Source organism: Coregonus clupeaformis, chromosome 4 (assembly GCF_020615455.1).
Source record: "Coregonus clupeaformis isolate EN_2021a chromosome 4, ASM2061545v1, whole genome shotgun sequence".
Taxonomy (NCBI): Eukaryota; Metazoa; Chordata; class Actinopteri; order Salmoniformes; family Salmonidae; genus Coregonus; species Coregonus clupeaformis.
The window spans coordinates 455,159-471,440 of record NC_059195.1 but is presented as its reverse complement, the minus strand read 5'-3'; the positions used below and the strand labels follow the sequence as shown (position 1 = coordinate 471,440).

The window sequence follows — 16,282 nt, the reverse complement described above, 5'->3', positions numbered from 1 at the left end:
TCATGGTCTGAGAGTCTTTAGGTGCCTTTTGGCAAACTCCAAGCGGGCTTTCATGTGCCTTTTACTGAGGAGTGGCTTCCATCTGGCCACTCTACCATAAAGGTCTGATTGGTGGAGTGCTGCAGAGATGGTTGTCCTTCTGGAAGGTTCTACCATCTCCACAGAGGAACTCTAGAGCTCTGTCAGAGTGACCATTGGGTTCTTGGTCACCTCCCTGACCAAGGCCCTTCTCCCCCAACTGCTCAGTTTGGCCTGGCGGCCAGCTCTAGCAAGAGTCTTGGTGGTTCCAAACTTCTTCCTGTCACATGCACTGTCAACTGTGGGACCTTTTATAGACAGTTGTGTGCCTTTCCAAATCATGTCCAATCAATTTAATTTACCACAGGTGGACTCCAATCAAGTTGTAGAAACATCTCAAGGATGATCAATGGAAACAGGATGCACCTGAGCTCAATTTCGAGTCTCATAGCAAAGGGTCTAAATAAGATATTTCTGTTTTTTATTTTTGATACATTTGCTAAAATCTCTAAAAACCTGTTTTTGCTTTGTCATTTTGGGGTATTGTGTGTAGATTGCTGATGGGGTATTGTATGTAGATTGCTGAGAATATATATATATATTTTGAAATCCATTTTAGAATAAGGTTGTAACGTAACAAAATGTGAAAAAGTCAAGGGGTCTGAATACTTTCCGAAAGCACTGTATCTGCAGTAATAGTGGAATGATAGTGTTTCACAGTATTACTTACCCACCAGTGTTGTGATTGGCTGTGATATTCGCATATTGATGTATCCTGCCAAAGCGCATCGGTTGTCAAATGGGAAAGCTGTTCTGACTCTGGGGCTGTGTTATCTAGTGGAAATAGCTCTGTCATTTCCTGGTTGCTAAAATTCTACACTGTTCGCTCAATTTCAGTTTATGTGAGAAAACAAGCACTGAATAGTGTAGGAAATCAATGTACTATCTAAATTGCTGTAAAATATCTTGCAACTCACCTAGCACTAGGCTGCATTCTAAACAAATGTAAAAATTCAAACAAATCCTATGTGTAGCACCTTTAAGGTTGCCAAGGAGCAAGCCTCCATCCATCTGACTCCACCCATCCCAAGAGGGACTTTCATTCATTGTAGGGCAGTGATTTGAATCACCATTCAGGGCAGGGCAGTGATTTTCTCTTGGGAAAAGAAAGTGATGATCACATGAGTTGAGAGCTGTGTAGTGTACCTATGTTTGGTGATCATGTGTGTACAGTAGGCTATATCACTTTAAATATTCACAGGGAAAGGCTGCCTAAGGCCATTCTCTCTGTTTTTCAGATGACAAGATTTAATCCCTAAAATAGCAATGGAGTGAAAAGATGAGAAGAGATAAGAAAGACAGAGAAGTGAAGTGAAGTTCTCTCTCTCTCTGTAGTGACACAGCCAGAGATGACTTGACAATGATCACACACTGATACTTGAAGGCAGTCAATTCAGGAAGTAAAGTTAAATTACAATTAAACATTTGAAAAAACTGCATCTATTTTCAATGAAACTGAGGAGTAGAAGCTACACTGCATGACCTAAAGTATGTGGAACATCTTATTTCAAAATCATGGGCATTAATATGGAGTTGGTCCCCACTTTGATGCTATAACAGCCTCCACTTTTCTGAGAAGGCTTTCCACTAGATGTTGGAACATTGCTGCGGGGACTTCCTTCCATTCAGCCACAAGAGCATTAGTGAGGTTGGGCACTGATGTTGGGCGATTAGGCCTGGCTCGCAGTCGGCATTCCAGTTCATCCCAAAGGTGATCGATGGGGTTGAGGTCAGGGCTCTGTGCAGGCCAGTCAAGTTCTTCCACACCGATCTATACAAATCATTTCTGTATGGACCTCGCTTTGTGCACGGGGGCATTATCATGCTGAAACAGGAAAGGGCCTTGCCCAAACTGTTTTCACAAAGTTGGAAGCACAGAATCGTCTAGAATGTCATTGTATGCTGTAGTGTTAAGATTTCCCTTCACTGGAACTAAGGGACCTAGCTCGAACCATGAAAAACAGCCCCAGACAATTAGTCCTCCTCCACCAAACTTTACAGTTGGCACTATGCATTGGGGCAGGTAGCGTTCTCCTGGCATCCCCCAAACCCAGATTTGTCCATCGGACTGCCAGACGGTGAACCGTGATTCATCACTCCAGAGAACGCGTTTCCACTGCTCCAGAGTCCAATGGTGGCGAGCTTTACACCACTCAAGCCCACGCTTGGCATTGCGCATGGTGATCTTAGGCTTGTGTGCGGCTGCTCGGCCATGGAAACCCATTTCATGAAGCTCCCGACTAACAGTTCTTGTGCTGACGTTGCTACCAGAGGCAGTTTGGAACTTGGTAGTGAGTGTTGCAACCAAAGACAGACCATTTTTACGCACTATGCGCTTCAGCACTCGGTGGTCCCGTTCTGTGAGCTTGTGTGGCCTACCACTTCGCGGCCGAGCCGTTGTTGCTCCTAGATGTTTCCACTTCACAGTAACAGCACTTACAGTTGACTGATGACTTGTTGGAAAGGTGGCATCCTATGACGGTGCCACGTTGAAAGTCACTGAGCTCTTCAGTAAGGTCATTCTACTGCCAATGTTTGTCTACAGAGATTGCATGGCTGTGCTCGATTTTATACACCTGTCAGCAACAGCCAAATCCACTAATTTGAAGGGGTGTCCACATACTTTTGTATATATAATGTATATATTTCAAATGTTTTTCCATTTTTGGATTTTTTATTAAAATCCCTTCCTGAATTGACTTCTTTCAATTCTAATTGACCCCAGCCCTGAGGCTGTAAGAAGGATGAGACACACCGTCCCAGTGTGTGTGTATGTGTGTGTGTGTGTGTGTGAGTGTGTGTGAACCGGCTCTGTTCCTCAGTATTACAACAGCAGCCAGCAGAGCAAACAAGGTGATAGATGAAAGAATGAGGAAAGAATGGGAGTGTGTCACTGCTCTGACGCAAGCCTCACCTCAGATAACACATTCCATTACACAGACAGGCAGCTATGGCCTATGGAGAGAATAGATGTTCCTCTCTGAGCAGGAGAACAAAGGTATCCCTTGTATCAAGAATGACGATCCAATGACAGGTCAATATTTCTCAGAGTAACATCTTAAAGACACATTTAATATTTGCGGTAAATGTTTGATGATCCTTGGTAGAGCATGAGGGAGTGATTCTAACATTCCCTGAGAGGTAAGGCCATCCATTCATTCACACCAGAGAAAGGCCCATATATTCCTCAACCATTCAGTAGACTAGGGAGTGGAGCACTGGGATGGAATCTGGCACTGTTTGCTCATCCAGCAGAACCAGCCTATGGACACTACTGAGTATCAACCAATTATGTTCTGTGTAAAGAACATAATGTATTCTATGAAGGAAAATATACTCCATGAGAGCATCTTGTGACCGCACCCTCCCAATAACCAAGAGTCTTATTGACACTTCCTATTCACCATGCTACACTCTCAAGCATGTCAGAACCCAATACGGTTAATGGATGGGGGTTATGATCACAGAAGAAAACCTGTTCTTAGTGGAAATGTCTTGTCTTGACATGTTATCTCAATCAACGTTCTTCATTCCAGCTCCTCCATCATAGCTAAGAGTCTGCCTCCAGGTAGAATAACTGGTTCACGAGTCATGATGGGAGACATAGTTTGCACATAAAGTATATGAACACATTGTTTGTCTTACACAGTAGTTCTCACAGTGGAACAGTTGGAACACTTTTATGGGCCAAGAGGGTTTGTCTGGCTGTCTCCTGTGGTGCCTCTCTCTCTAGGGCAGTGGTCACCAACTCAGAGAGCAAATCAAGTGCACCTATATGCCTACCGCTGGCCAATCAAATAGCTCAGATCACCTTGTCTTGGCAGTTTCTTGCGCCATAGACTGTAAAAAGAAGCCTCTAACGCACAGCAAAATTGATAATGTGAGATTTCAAAACTTTTAAAATCATGACTAGAGAGAGACTCAATGAATACAGCAAAGAGCTGCTGTTTTTATAAGTTAGTTCATGTTTAAGTTGTTATTCAGCACTGTCAATACTTTGTTCAACAGTTTTATAAGCAATTAAATGGGCGTTTCGATAAGCTTATTGCGTTGTTACTATTTGCGCCTTGTGTCTATTTTAATATCGACGAATATTTCACTTTCTCTGGTCATAGGTGTAACAAAATTAATTGGTGCATGAAGCAGAAGTAATGCAGCGCGACTTAAGTTTTGCCATCAGCTTGAAGACTGTGTCCCCTTTTCTCAGCGGAGGAAGGGAGAGAGGAGGGACATCTGATGGTCAGTCTGAGGGGAGGGAGGGAGCAGCGGTGAGGCTGCCCCCCCCGAGAAGAACAACATTGGCAGGGCAATTCAAGCGTAGGCAACATGCAGTGGTCCTCTGTAGCTCAATTGGTAGAGCATGGCGCTTGTAACGCCAGGGTAGTGGGTTCGATCCCCGGGACCACCCATACGTAAAAATGTATGCACACATGACTGCAAGTCGCTTTGGATAAAAGCGTCTGCTTAATGGCATATTATTATAATGTATTGGGCCTATAGCCAACTGCACAAACCTCATTGCTACATAACTGTTTTTAATTGGTTAATGTTGCATACATAAGCTTATGTTTTTTAAGTCATTTTATTATTTTTTGTATCTGAGCGGTAGATCTCGGCTTGCATTTTCACTAAGAAAGTGATCTTGACTCAGAAAACGTTGGTGACCACAGCTCTAGGGTGTCTATCATCTCATGGACCCGTCAGCCTGCCTGACGCTCCACCCTTTCTGCCTTCAAATAGCTCCGTCAGTAAGCCTCGCTTTATGAAAGGAACGACAATGCTGCTTTAGATCGGTGGTGACTCACTGGTGAGGTGGGTTTCTGACATAAATGCAGCATTCGCAGGTGCTGGTAGCTGTGACCTCATTAAAAAATGAAGATTAAAGAACTCTAGAATTGTAGTCAAAATGCGCTGATAGAAAGGTCAAGAAATACCTCATCAAAATGTTGTTACTTTCTCAAGTAAAATACATTTACAAGGATTCTCAAGTAAAGTCCAGTATGAGATAGATTTGATAAAATATCTATTTTCATGTCCTTTTGCCAAAAATAATGGCAGACAAAGGTAGTTTAAGGCCAAGTGGACATCTGTTTCCTTAGCCTAACCATTCTGATTATTCATATCTCAAATAAAGTAGACCAGATTCGAGTGCCTGTTAAAATCGTAGGAGGAATATTTGGAACAGGTTAAATAGGTTAAATAACCTATGCATTTATATAAAATAAAATGCTATGCATTTATATAAAATACCAAAAACGAGTCTACAATGCCCTCTAGTGGAAACAACAAGAATGTACAATAGTCATTTTGAAATCAGTGATTTGCCTTATTTCCTTAGACAGCACTGCCCTCCTGTGGTCATAAGGTAGGAGGAGATCCTGCTGTAAGTACCTCTGGGTAAGTTGGGGTGTATTCACTTGGAACAAAACAGAAGCAAACAAGCCAAAACAGGGAGGAACTAACCTGAACTTGTCCTATAAAAAACCTTTGTTTTTGTTGCAAAACGTTTTACTACGGTTTGCACTAATGAATACACCCCAGGGCAAGCCGTTCACCTGCCATAAGGCCATCAACATGGTCAGACATAGACCGGTGACAGCTCGATCTTAATTGAACACTTTACACCGTGTCAAGATTTTATTTGACAGCATTTCAGAATATCATACAGTAAACAAGATTTCTGCAAAAGTTAATATATCCATAGTGTTGCATTTCATAAAAATAGGTTGTTCACTTATAGTCTGGGACTATCCATAATAATACATTGAGTCATATTTATAATAGCGACACACCTGTACAAGGTCAATAACACGGCTAATAATAACACTACACAGTGATACCCTGCTGCATTAGGCAGGCTCAGGGGGTTCATGTATTGTACGTGCCGTCAGTCTTCAACACACTCACCGTTCTCTTTTGAACTACAGTGCTGTCGGAAACTATTCAGACCCCATCCCTTTTTCCACAATTTGCTATGTTACAGCCTTATTCTAAAATTGATGAAACCATTTTTTCCCCTCATCAATCTACACACATTATCCCATAATGACAAAGCGAAAACAGGTTATAAATTTTTGCAAATCTATTACAAATAAAAAACTTAAATACGTTATTTACATAAGTATTCAGACCCTTTGCTATGAGAATTGAAATTGAGCTCAGGTGCATCCTGTTTCAATTGATCATGCTTGAGATATTTCTACAACTTGATTGGAGTCCACCTTTGGTAAATTCAATTGATTGGACATGATTTGGAAAGGCACACACCTGTCTATATAAGGTCCCACAGTTTGACAGTTCATGTCAGAGCAAAAACCAAGCCATGAGGTCGAAGGAATTGTCCGTAGAGCTCCGAGACAGGATTGTTTCGAGGCACAGATCTGGGGAAGGGTACCAAAAAATTCCTACAGCATTGAAGGTCCCCAAGAACACAGTGGCCTCCATCATACTTAAATGGAAGAAGTTTGGAACCACCAAGACTCTTCCTAGAGCTGAGCAATCGGGGGAGAAGGGCCTTGGTCAGGGAGGTGACCAAGAACCCGATGGTCACTCTGACACAGCTCCAAAGTTCCTCTGTGGAGATGGGAGAACCTTCTAGAAGGACAACCATCTCAGCAGCACTCCACCAATCAGACCTTTATGGTAGAGTTGCCAGCTTGAAGCCACTCCTCAGTAAAAAGGCACATGACAGCCCAACTTGGAGTTTGCCAAAAGGCACCTAAAGGACTCTCAGACCATGAGAAACAAGATTCTCTGCTCTGATGAAACCAAGATGGAACTCTTTGGCCTGAATGCCAAGCGTCACGTCTGGAGGAAACCTGGCTTCGGGACAAGTCTCAATGTCCTTGAGTGGCCCAGCCAGAGCCCGGACTTGAACCTGATCGAACATCTCTAGAGAGACCTGAAAATAGCTGTGCAGCGACGCTCCACATCCAACCTGACAGAGCTTGAGAGGATCTGCAGAGAAGAATGGGAGAAACTCCCCAAATACAGGTGTGCCAAGCTTGTAGCGTCATACCCAAAAAGACTCAAGGCTGTAATCGCTGCCAAAGGTGCTTCAACAAAGTACGGAGTAAAGGGTCTGAATACTTATGTAAATGTGATATTTAAAAAAAAGAAGATATATATATATATAATTTTGCAAACATTTCTAAAACCCTGTTTGTGTAGATTGATGAGGGGAAAAAAACAATTTAATCAATTTTAGAATAAGGCTGTAACGTAACAAAATGTGGAAAAAGTCAAGGGGTCTGAATACTTTCCGAATGCACTGTATGTCCATAGAAAAGTACTGACATTTGGCTCAATGGGGGACAGCTCAGACGAGAAAAAGCGGTGAACGTCAAAACGAAGGAAGGACATTCTTCTTCCTTGTCTCTAGTCTACACAGAAGTCATGATAGGCTTAGTGATGAAGGTGCAGTATACAGTCAGGACTGTCCAGAAACTATAGGAATGATTGCCTGTGGAGTGAACACCCAGTGGCACTGTTCAAATGAATCCTTCCTTGAAGTAACCAGTGCCACTTACATGAATGAACATGTAACTGCTTTACATTATTATATATTTTTTTATTGTCATTTAACAGATGCTCTTATCCAGAGCAATTAGGGTGAAGTGCCTTGCTCAAGGGCACATGGGCTGATTATTGAACCGCTAGGCTACCTGCTGCCTACTTCCTTGAAGTAACCAGTGATCTTACAAGATGTTAGTTAGGAGAAGGATGAGAGGAAGGAAGGATGCATTCTTAAAGTATTCAAACAGGGCTAGACAGTGGCTGAGCCAGTGTCAATTCCCCAGCACAATTTATATGCCAATTCTCTGAACCACTTTGTGCTTTAAAGAAGTCAGAAAATCATTTTTTATTTTCTCCTCGTAAATAGAGATTCCAATGGGCTCAGAGCATCAATCACCTCTCTCATATCACTCCTATTCTGAAAGACTGTCTGCATTTCTTCCACCCGAGGGGGACAGCTTTGTTTGGCCAATGTCATCCTCTCTTTGCTGGATTGTTAGCTCCACACACTGCAAATTACCACTCAAAAATCAGATGTCTGTAGAAACTAAAGGGGACACATTCGGAATGCTCCTTAATGACTTTTCTTTTATCGCCAAGAATGATTCTTGTGTCTGGTAATGATCATAATGACTAGATGATTGTAGTCTCTTCACATCTCCATGTACAGTACAATAGTTATCAGAGAGCGACAGATGAATTAGCCTCTGTGAGACCCAGGGCCAGAGAAAGGGTTTGAGAGAGGGTTTTTACACTCTGCCTTAATCATAGGATGACAAGGCGGCTCAGAGGGACGCGTGTGTGGGAGTAACTGTGTGTGTGTGTGTGTGTCTAACTGTGTACCTGTGTGTATGTAACTGTGTACCTGTGTGTATGTAACTGTGTAACTGTGTGTGTGTAACTGTGTGTGTGTGTGTGTGTGTGTGTGTAACTGTGTGTGTGAGAGCTGGTAATAGGAGAGTGCAGACAGGGCCCATGACAGACCCTCCACTGTCTAGAGTTCAGAAATGAATTGGGGACGCAATCTGGTAGAGAGAGATGTACAGTATATATATTAACGTCGCTGGCTATGTAGACGGCATCCCTTAGAGACTGAGCCTAAACAAATGTTGAAATGAATATCTAGACAGTTGTCAGTTGTAATGTATACGTATGCGTCTTTGGGAGATAAAAGTGTTTCATGTCTTGTGCAAATGTACAGCGTTAAGTGAAGCCACAGACCATTAGACACATTTAAGTGATGAATGAGCTTGTGACGGCAATGCTTCTCTCTCTCTCTGATCCCTACCAGAAATACTAATGTAGTTTCCTGCATTCACACACTTGCCATATTTTCACCCAAACACAACTTGATTACACCATCTGTTAGAGATGTTCTGCCTAGACGTTTTGATATCTGACGATGAGATACCATCAGAACCCCAAAAAGTTGTGGAACTAACTTCAATCTGTAAGGAAATTGACAGATTTGCTAATGTTTTCTGACCAAATAAATACGGTGGGGCCTGTAAATACAGTGAACAAATTTAAACAATCAGCGATTTAAAAACATGACTGTCCGTCATTGCACAGATGTATATGAATATTGGGACATTGGTATTTACTGTACGGTAGCAGCCTGGATTGAACCACATCCGTCTAGAGAGTGTTCTAGGTTCTCTAAGTCCATAACAGATCTCTTTGTCCGTCGGTCTCTGATCGTAAGGCACTCTGCCCCGATATCCCATGAACCTTCACTCTCTCCACAGTGTCCACCAGACAAACCTCAGCAAATTGCTTTGTTCGTGAAGAACAGTGAGGGGAAAATGTATCTCCTGTGACCCAACCATTGGTCATTGGTGATTCAAGCACAAACAGCCCTTAAGAGTCCACTGCAGTCTTGTAGAATGGGTCCACGCAGACCAGAAATGCAATATCATAGGCAGGGGAGTTATAAGGGAGTGTTGAAAAACTGTGTTGTGTTCCTTCGCTCGTCTAGCTTACGTGGCATCTCAGAACTACCATTGGCCCGACTAGGTATGCATTAGAGATGATCATATGTCCCACATATTAATACTCATCATATAATATATTTATTTCTATATCATTTGATAGATTATTCAGGATAGCTTCTTCAGTCCCGTACAGTCTCTTATTTAAGGCAAAGTTCCATTAATGCGTATACTCTTTTTCTAGTTGTTGGTTTTCATTCTCTCTCTTCAAAATACACAAAAACAGGCAAACCCTCTTCAACATTCCTTTTCATAAAATAGACTCCATTGTATAAAAAACTGCAGTGTCACAGTCAACCAATCAGTGAGTGGTTCAATTTGCATGTAGGTCCTCGACTGGAGTGCTGTGGGGATTTGAGCACTTCCAAATGAAGTTCCTGTATTCGGACCCCTTAACACTGCTCAAGGATCCTGTCATGCTACACACATTCTGCTTGGTTTCTTCTTGTTTTGAATTTTTAAGTGGATGCTTTCCAGTTCTTAAGGTGGTCGGTGTAAAATATCTCTCAAAATAATTTAGAGTACAATATAAATAAAAATGGTTCTCTAAAAACGCATGGAGGAACCCCCATTTACATCTGAGGTCAAGAGGGTGGGGTGGGGGAGTGGAGGCAGGGCGAGGGGAGCCAAAGAAGGAGCTAGCCAGGCTTAGCGTAGCCCGGGCCTGGGGGTGTGGTGGTTGGTATACTCCAAGGTGTTATCTGCTCACAGTGGACGTGCCCGAGTGCAGGGTGCTGGGCAGCTTGTCAGAGCCTGGGATCTTCCAGGGCCCAGGGGACACGGTGGCCTTCCTACCCGCTGCCGTGCTGCCGCTGCTGGTGATCTTGGTGGGGCGGCAGGGCCGGGTCTCTCCAGGGCCCCTCTCTGCCTCTCTGGGCCTGGGCTTCTCCTGCGCTGGCTCCCCCTGATGCCCGACACTAATGTCTGGGTGACTGCTGCTGCCGCTCTGAGTACCACAGCCGCTGCCGCCGTTCCCGTTAGAGTTTGTGTATGAGGGCTTGGAGCCTTTTGTCGGGGACTGGGTGGGTTCTCTTTTCCCGTGGGACATGCTGCTACTGCTCTCCCCGGCTATCCTCTCCTTAGACCTCCCCCTGGAGGAGCTTTTGGCCTCCCCTCCCCCAGGTAGCTGCTCATCCCTCCCCACAAGCCCTCCCTCTTTGGGGCCACTCCCTCCGCGGGTGGACCTGCCACCCTCTTTCTGCTTGGCACTCCTGCTACTGCAGCCACTCCCACTGGGCCGGTCCCGGTCCCTCCTCCCGTGGCCGGTCTGGTCCGGATTATGCGGCTCGGCCGGGGCCTTCCGGGGGCTCTGGGAGCGCTCCGCCCTCCTGCTCTCTTGTGCCACCGGCTCCCACGGGACCTCCGGAGGTGGCAGGTGAGCCAGGTCGGGGCCTGGGGGCTGCTGGGGCGGTGTCAGATGAGATGAGGGTGATGGCATGGTCAGAGTGTCTGGGGGCAGGGCTACTTCCGACAGACTTGGGGAGGCTGAAGGGCGTGCATCCCAGGGGGAGGTACTGTCTGCTGGGGCACAAACACACAGTTAGACATGGGAAAGACTTAACAATCAGGGGCGAATCCTACCTTCCATTTACTTAGTCATGCATGGATGTCAATGGGAGACTGAGTGAAAAGTCGACTTAAGTGGAAGTTCGTCGTATAGAGATATATCTATGAATCTATAGCTTTAACCAAACAACACAAACCAAGCCAAAAAACAAGCCTCTATTCTACATGGATGACAGCATCCTTATTGTAGCAATCACAACAATCAAACCCAGTATTTGTGGTATGGGCTGCAAGTGAAATATCAATTCACTCCTATAAGTCACACACTGCAAGTTCACTTTTAGGCAGCATACATCTCAGTTCCCTAGCTCCCTTTAAAGCCTCAGCACTTCTAAGAAGCCGGCAGAAAAATCGAAAACAGGTTTAATGGAATAGATGATGTGCTGAAAAAGGCGGTGCTTCAGCCTGGCTCGGGAGAGAAAACCTGTTGGCTCGAGACTCCCCACCAGTGCTCTGGACTGAGTAACCACGGTAACGGCTAAACCTAGAGGGCTCTACCTTCTCCTGAGAGGCTTCTGCAGCTCACAAGGCCTGTTAGCTTCTCTCTCTGCATCGCTGGGCTAGCAGTCCTAGGGTTATCATTTATTACAAACAGGCAGGCAGGGGGGAAGACACCAGGGAGGCTAGGCTAGCTCCAATCGTCTAACTAGCAAGGGGGGAAGAGGAAGGCTAGCTCCATGAGGCCTCATTATAGACTAGATGGACTCCCAGACCAGCTAGGAAGGTCTGGTGATGGGAGAGAGCTCAGTGGGCAGGCTCACATTCGATGCAGGTGCCTGTTGCACTCTGAAACACGGGAAATTTCACACCAGCTCATTCCGCTACCCATCAGCCACTGCTTGGCGTATTGAAGAAGTGACGATCCGTCTCCCGTGGTGGCTGTGTGGCCCAATAGGATTGTGGGAGGGAGTATGTGTGCTGAGCTAATGCCTGCTGTCACCTTGGATATGGCTCTGTTCCTTCTGAAGGGTGAGGGCCCTGCTGCCCAGCTAGCTGACTGGATCCGACCTTAAAACAACCTACATACAGTACTCTAGTACGCTATACTCTGTATGAGTGGACAAATGTACACATGCACTAATACATCCACACAATACACAGCATGCACACTTCCACACACTCACAAACTTCCATGCACGCACACACACACACACAGTATCATATTGTGTGGTACTAAATGGGGCAAAAAAGCTTTTATTCAACTTAATTATCTCATCAGGATGGAGTTGTTATAAGCTTTGAATTACTGTATAAACTAGCTGAAAATACAGGGCCACTTTGCAAAATGTAGTTAAATATTCCCAAGCAGCCTACCAAACTCCATCAATTCTACATCCTCCCAGTATGCAGATAAACCTAGGCCTGTAAAACATCTACATATACCCACACAATCCCCCACATTCATGTTACAAATGGCTATTCCTCTTTTATGTGACTGTTCTGCCCAGAACACACAGGTTGATAGTTGATATGAAAAGTGACGCTGGTGATTTAATATGGTGTCCTCTGGCTGACTGTGTAATGGGCTCATGGTGCGTAATTCACAGCTTTACGTCACCCTCGGGCAAGTAATAGAAAAACCCTTTCTGATGGAGGAAAGGAGGGAGAGAGAGAGGGAGAGAGAGAGGGGGGAGCGAGACAGAGAGAGAGGGAGGGAAAGAGAGGGAGGGAGAGAGGAAGAGAGAGGGGGGGAGCGAGACAGGAGAGAGAGAGGGAGGGAGAGAGGGAGAGAGAGGGAGGGAGAGAGACAGAGAGAGAGAGGGGGAGCGAGACAGAGAGAGAGGGAGGGAAAGAGAGGGAGGGAGAGAGGAAGAGAGAGAGGGGGGGGGAGCGAGACAGAGAGAGAGAGGGAGGGAGAGAGGGAGAGAGAGGGAGGGAGAGAGACAGAGAGAGAGAGGGGGGGGGAGCGAGACAGAGAGAGAGAGAGAGGGAGGGAGGGAGAGAGGGAGGGAGAGAGGGAGAGAGAGGGAGGGAGAGAGAGAGGGGGGGAGCGAGACAGAGTAAAAGAGACAGAAATAGGGCCGTTGAGAGTCCCCGACTGGGAGAGGAAGTCAGAAGTCGCCTAGCAGCGAAGATGGAGACAGACAATACTATTTCCTGTGTTTAAAAACCCTGGTCTCCTGCCAAAGCCAAGTGCTGATGACTGTATTTCACAGTGGAGGCCTTGGCTGGCTGTGGAAGAGTCATGTGTGCTAGCCTCAGCGCTAACTCGCTACCCACAGGCCGGGAGTGTGACTCTCTGTTACAGAGGCTATGGGAGAGTCTGACACATCAGGGTTTTATTACCAAGCGGGCCGCTAGGTGCTGTCATTCCCTGAGGTGCAGGGGACATAAATGTCTGTTAGGAGGCTCAGCGTGCACCACGGTGGGATTTCATCACAGGAAATAGTCTGCCTATGTATTTCTGACTAATCTATCTAGACGATAGTGGCTGTCAGTTTGTGTCGCTATTTTGTAAAAGTTGGTTCATGGATCTTTCTAAATGTGTAATATGTATTTATTGTGTGTACATACAGTATAATAATTCCATTGGGCTGGCCTGATGACCATGTGGACATATGCCGTGTTCAAAACAACTGGGAACTTGGAAATCTCCTACTTAAGTGTGTTCAAGACAACTGGGTACTCTCCGACTGGGAAAAATCGTTTTGAGCGGTCATCCAACTTGGAATTCCATATTGGAATCCAACTCGGGCATCTTTCTGAAGCTTCGACTTTCCGACCTGAAGATCAGTGACATCATGATTTGACCTTGTTTTTTCAGAGTTCCCAGTTGTCTTGAAAGCCCCAATAGCTGAGGAACTATGGTGATGTCACTGTGATTGAAGTGGAGAGGAGGAGCCAGTGTGTTCTGACCAGGAAGTCACAGCTGCACCACACGGCACGGGCACACAAAACCACATCACACCACAAACCACGACACCAAGTAGAATTAGACTGGAACATGCAGATCTTCACAAACCGTGTCTTTAGAGGGGCCCATTAGGAAGAAATAGGGGGAGCCATGCTTGTCACTTTTCATGCACATGGAGAGACTGGAAGGTACCATTCCTAAGGAAAGGGGAGTAACAACCTATACCAGTCATTAGGGTTAAACCAGAGGCCTTGAAAGGAAGAGTTACACTACTGTTAGTCAAGAGAAAGACAAGTTTATCAGTGTTAAAGTATTAAGTAGAGAGAAAGACATTGCTATGGATATAGAAAATATAACTACATTAAAAGAAAGACATGCCAGACATAAGCAGAGTTATGGTTATAACGTCGATGTTGATGTTACCGGTGAACAGCTTCTAGAGGAAAGACTGAGTATAGAATAATCTATAGACGTAATCATTTTAGAAGTGTGTGTGACTTTTAAAATGTGATTAAAGAGATTATAGTGTTACTGAAATCAGATCAGATTAGAAGGTAAGCAGGTGGATTTCAGTGTGTTACAGCTAGATGAGCCTTGGCCTGGGGGTCCTTTGAGGGGGTAAACACAGGGTTAGAGGGATAGAGGGGAAACCCACCATACTCTGGGACCTGCCCTGTGCCTCTCTTCAGGAGCAGACGCACCCGCCGGCCCCCTGACTTGATGAGCTCGATGGCCCGGGCGTGGGTCATGTCCCTGGTGGTCTCCCCGTTGATCTCAATGATCTGGTCCCCTACCTGGAGAGGAGGAGAGACAAGACAGTGAGAGAGTGAGAGAGAGAGAGATAGATAGATAGATACTGTAGATAGATAGATAGCTAGATAGATAGACAGTGTGTGTGTGTGTGTGTGTGTGTCTGCTGTTTGTGTGTCCTGTTGCCATGCAGATGCTGCACAGACAATAAATAGACAATAGACCACTGTGACAATAACCTCTAAATCACCAACCCACTGAGCGCCCCGTGTTATATAAACATGTGTTATATTGCGTGACAAGTTCACACCAATTGCTTGATTAGATGAACAAATTATGGAAGAACGCTGGCACACACCGCCGCAACCACCAACATAATTATTTATTGGAAGGCCTCTGAGATAAGCACACAGACTACATATTAAAGTACAAAATTAATAAGGCTAATTTATTGTGGATCACAATTTATTAGGATCAGTCTGGATCTATAAATCATGGTGGTGCAGATGGATCAGAGCGGCCAGTGTAAAGCGTTAATCAGAATTAGCACTCATGAATGTGGTGTCAGTTGTCATTAATTCCTGCAGCCCGTTTTTATAATGTCATTTAGATTGAATTACGGCAGACAGACACTTCCCTGCAGGTGGGCTGAGACTAAAGAGGATACCCTCCTGAATACCAATGTCATGGGAGTTGTTAATTCCGTACCAAATGGAAGAAAATTGACTGAAACAGGGAGAGAGTACCTGAATCCGTCCAATAATGTTTTAGTTTTAGTTTTCCGTTGCAAAACTTATTCCTAATGAATATGACCCAGGCCTAAACATAGCAGCTGAAGACCTGGTAGTAACCTATTCATTACACTAAGTAGACTACACCTCCTTCCAGCACTACAGTGAAAAGGTTGTGACTACAAGATCAAGGTCGGAAGTCAATAGTATAGGCATATCCCCTGAAGGATCTCACTAACACACTTCCATCACTTGGAATGGGACCAGTGCCATCTTGACTAATAGTGTAGGAGCCACGTGCTGCGGCGCCAAATGTATAAACCAATTACTGTAACAAATGGAAAAGTCCTTGGCTAATAGTGGAAGTAATTTAAAAGCGAGAGGAGAGAGAATCCGCCCAGCAACAGAGAGAGAGAGGGGAGTCATTAAGTGTTATTAGGCTGATCTGAGCGGAGCTGGGCAGCCCGTCCATCTACACATTCTGACAGTGAATGGCTGAGGCCGGCCTGAGTCATTCACCTTTAAATTGATGGGAAATGACTGGGGGTGGATGGGAGAATTGAATACCAAGCCGACAGCTTCCTCAGTAGTATGACCTCCAGGGTCCAGATGAAGCATGGCTATCCTTGGATTGTCTCTCCTCTAGATGCTATCTCGAGTTCAGCCAAGCTTACTAAGGCTGTGTCTGAAACAGCACCCTATTCCCTATATAGTGCACCAGAGTCTGAGCCGTGTAAATAGTACTATACTATATAGCCAGCCGGGCCAGCCCAGTTCATTTCAACAACGGTGTTAGA

General features: G+C 45.0%; 1 protein-coding gene across 5 annotated transcripts in view; it reads right to left on the bottom strand.

Moving 5' to 3' along the window:
• Positions 1-7,293: 7,293 nt before the first annotated feature.
• The window catches only part of LOC121549040 (membrane-associated guanylate kinase, WW and PDZ domain-containing protein 2-like), a 245,542-nt gene continuing 236,553 nt past the window's right edge, over positions 7,294-16,282 (bottom strand). For 3 of the 5 annotated variants that reach the window (XM_045209705.1, XM_045209707.1, XM_045209708.1), the window contains 2 exons: positions 14,660-14,798; positions 7,294-11,102 (listed from right to left, as the gene is read on the bottom strand). In XM_045209705.1, coding sequence (XP_045065640.1) covers positions 10,282-11,102; positions 14,660-14,798 — 960 coding nt within the window. In that variant the 3' untranslated portion in view covers positions 7,294-10,281. Of the gene's footprint in view, positions 11,103-14,112; positions 14,224-14,659; positions 14,799-16,282 lie in introns of all 5 variants that reach the window. The other 2 variants (XM_045209709.1, XM_045209710.1) reach the window with 2 other exon arrangements.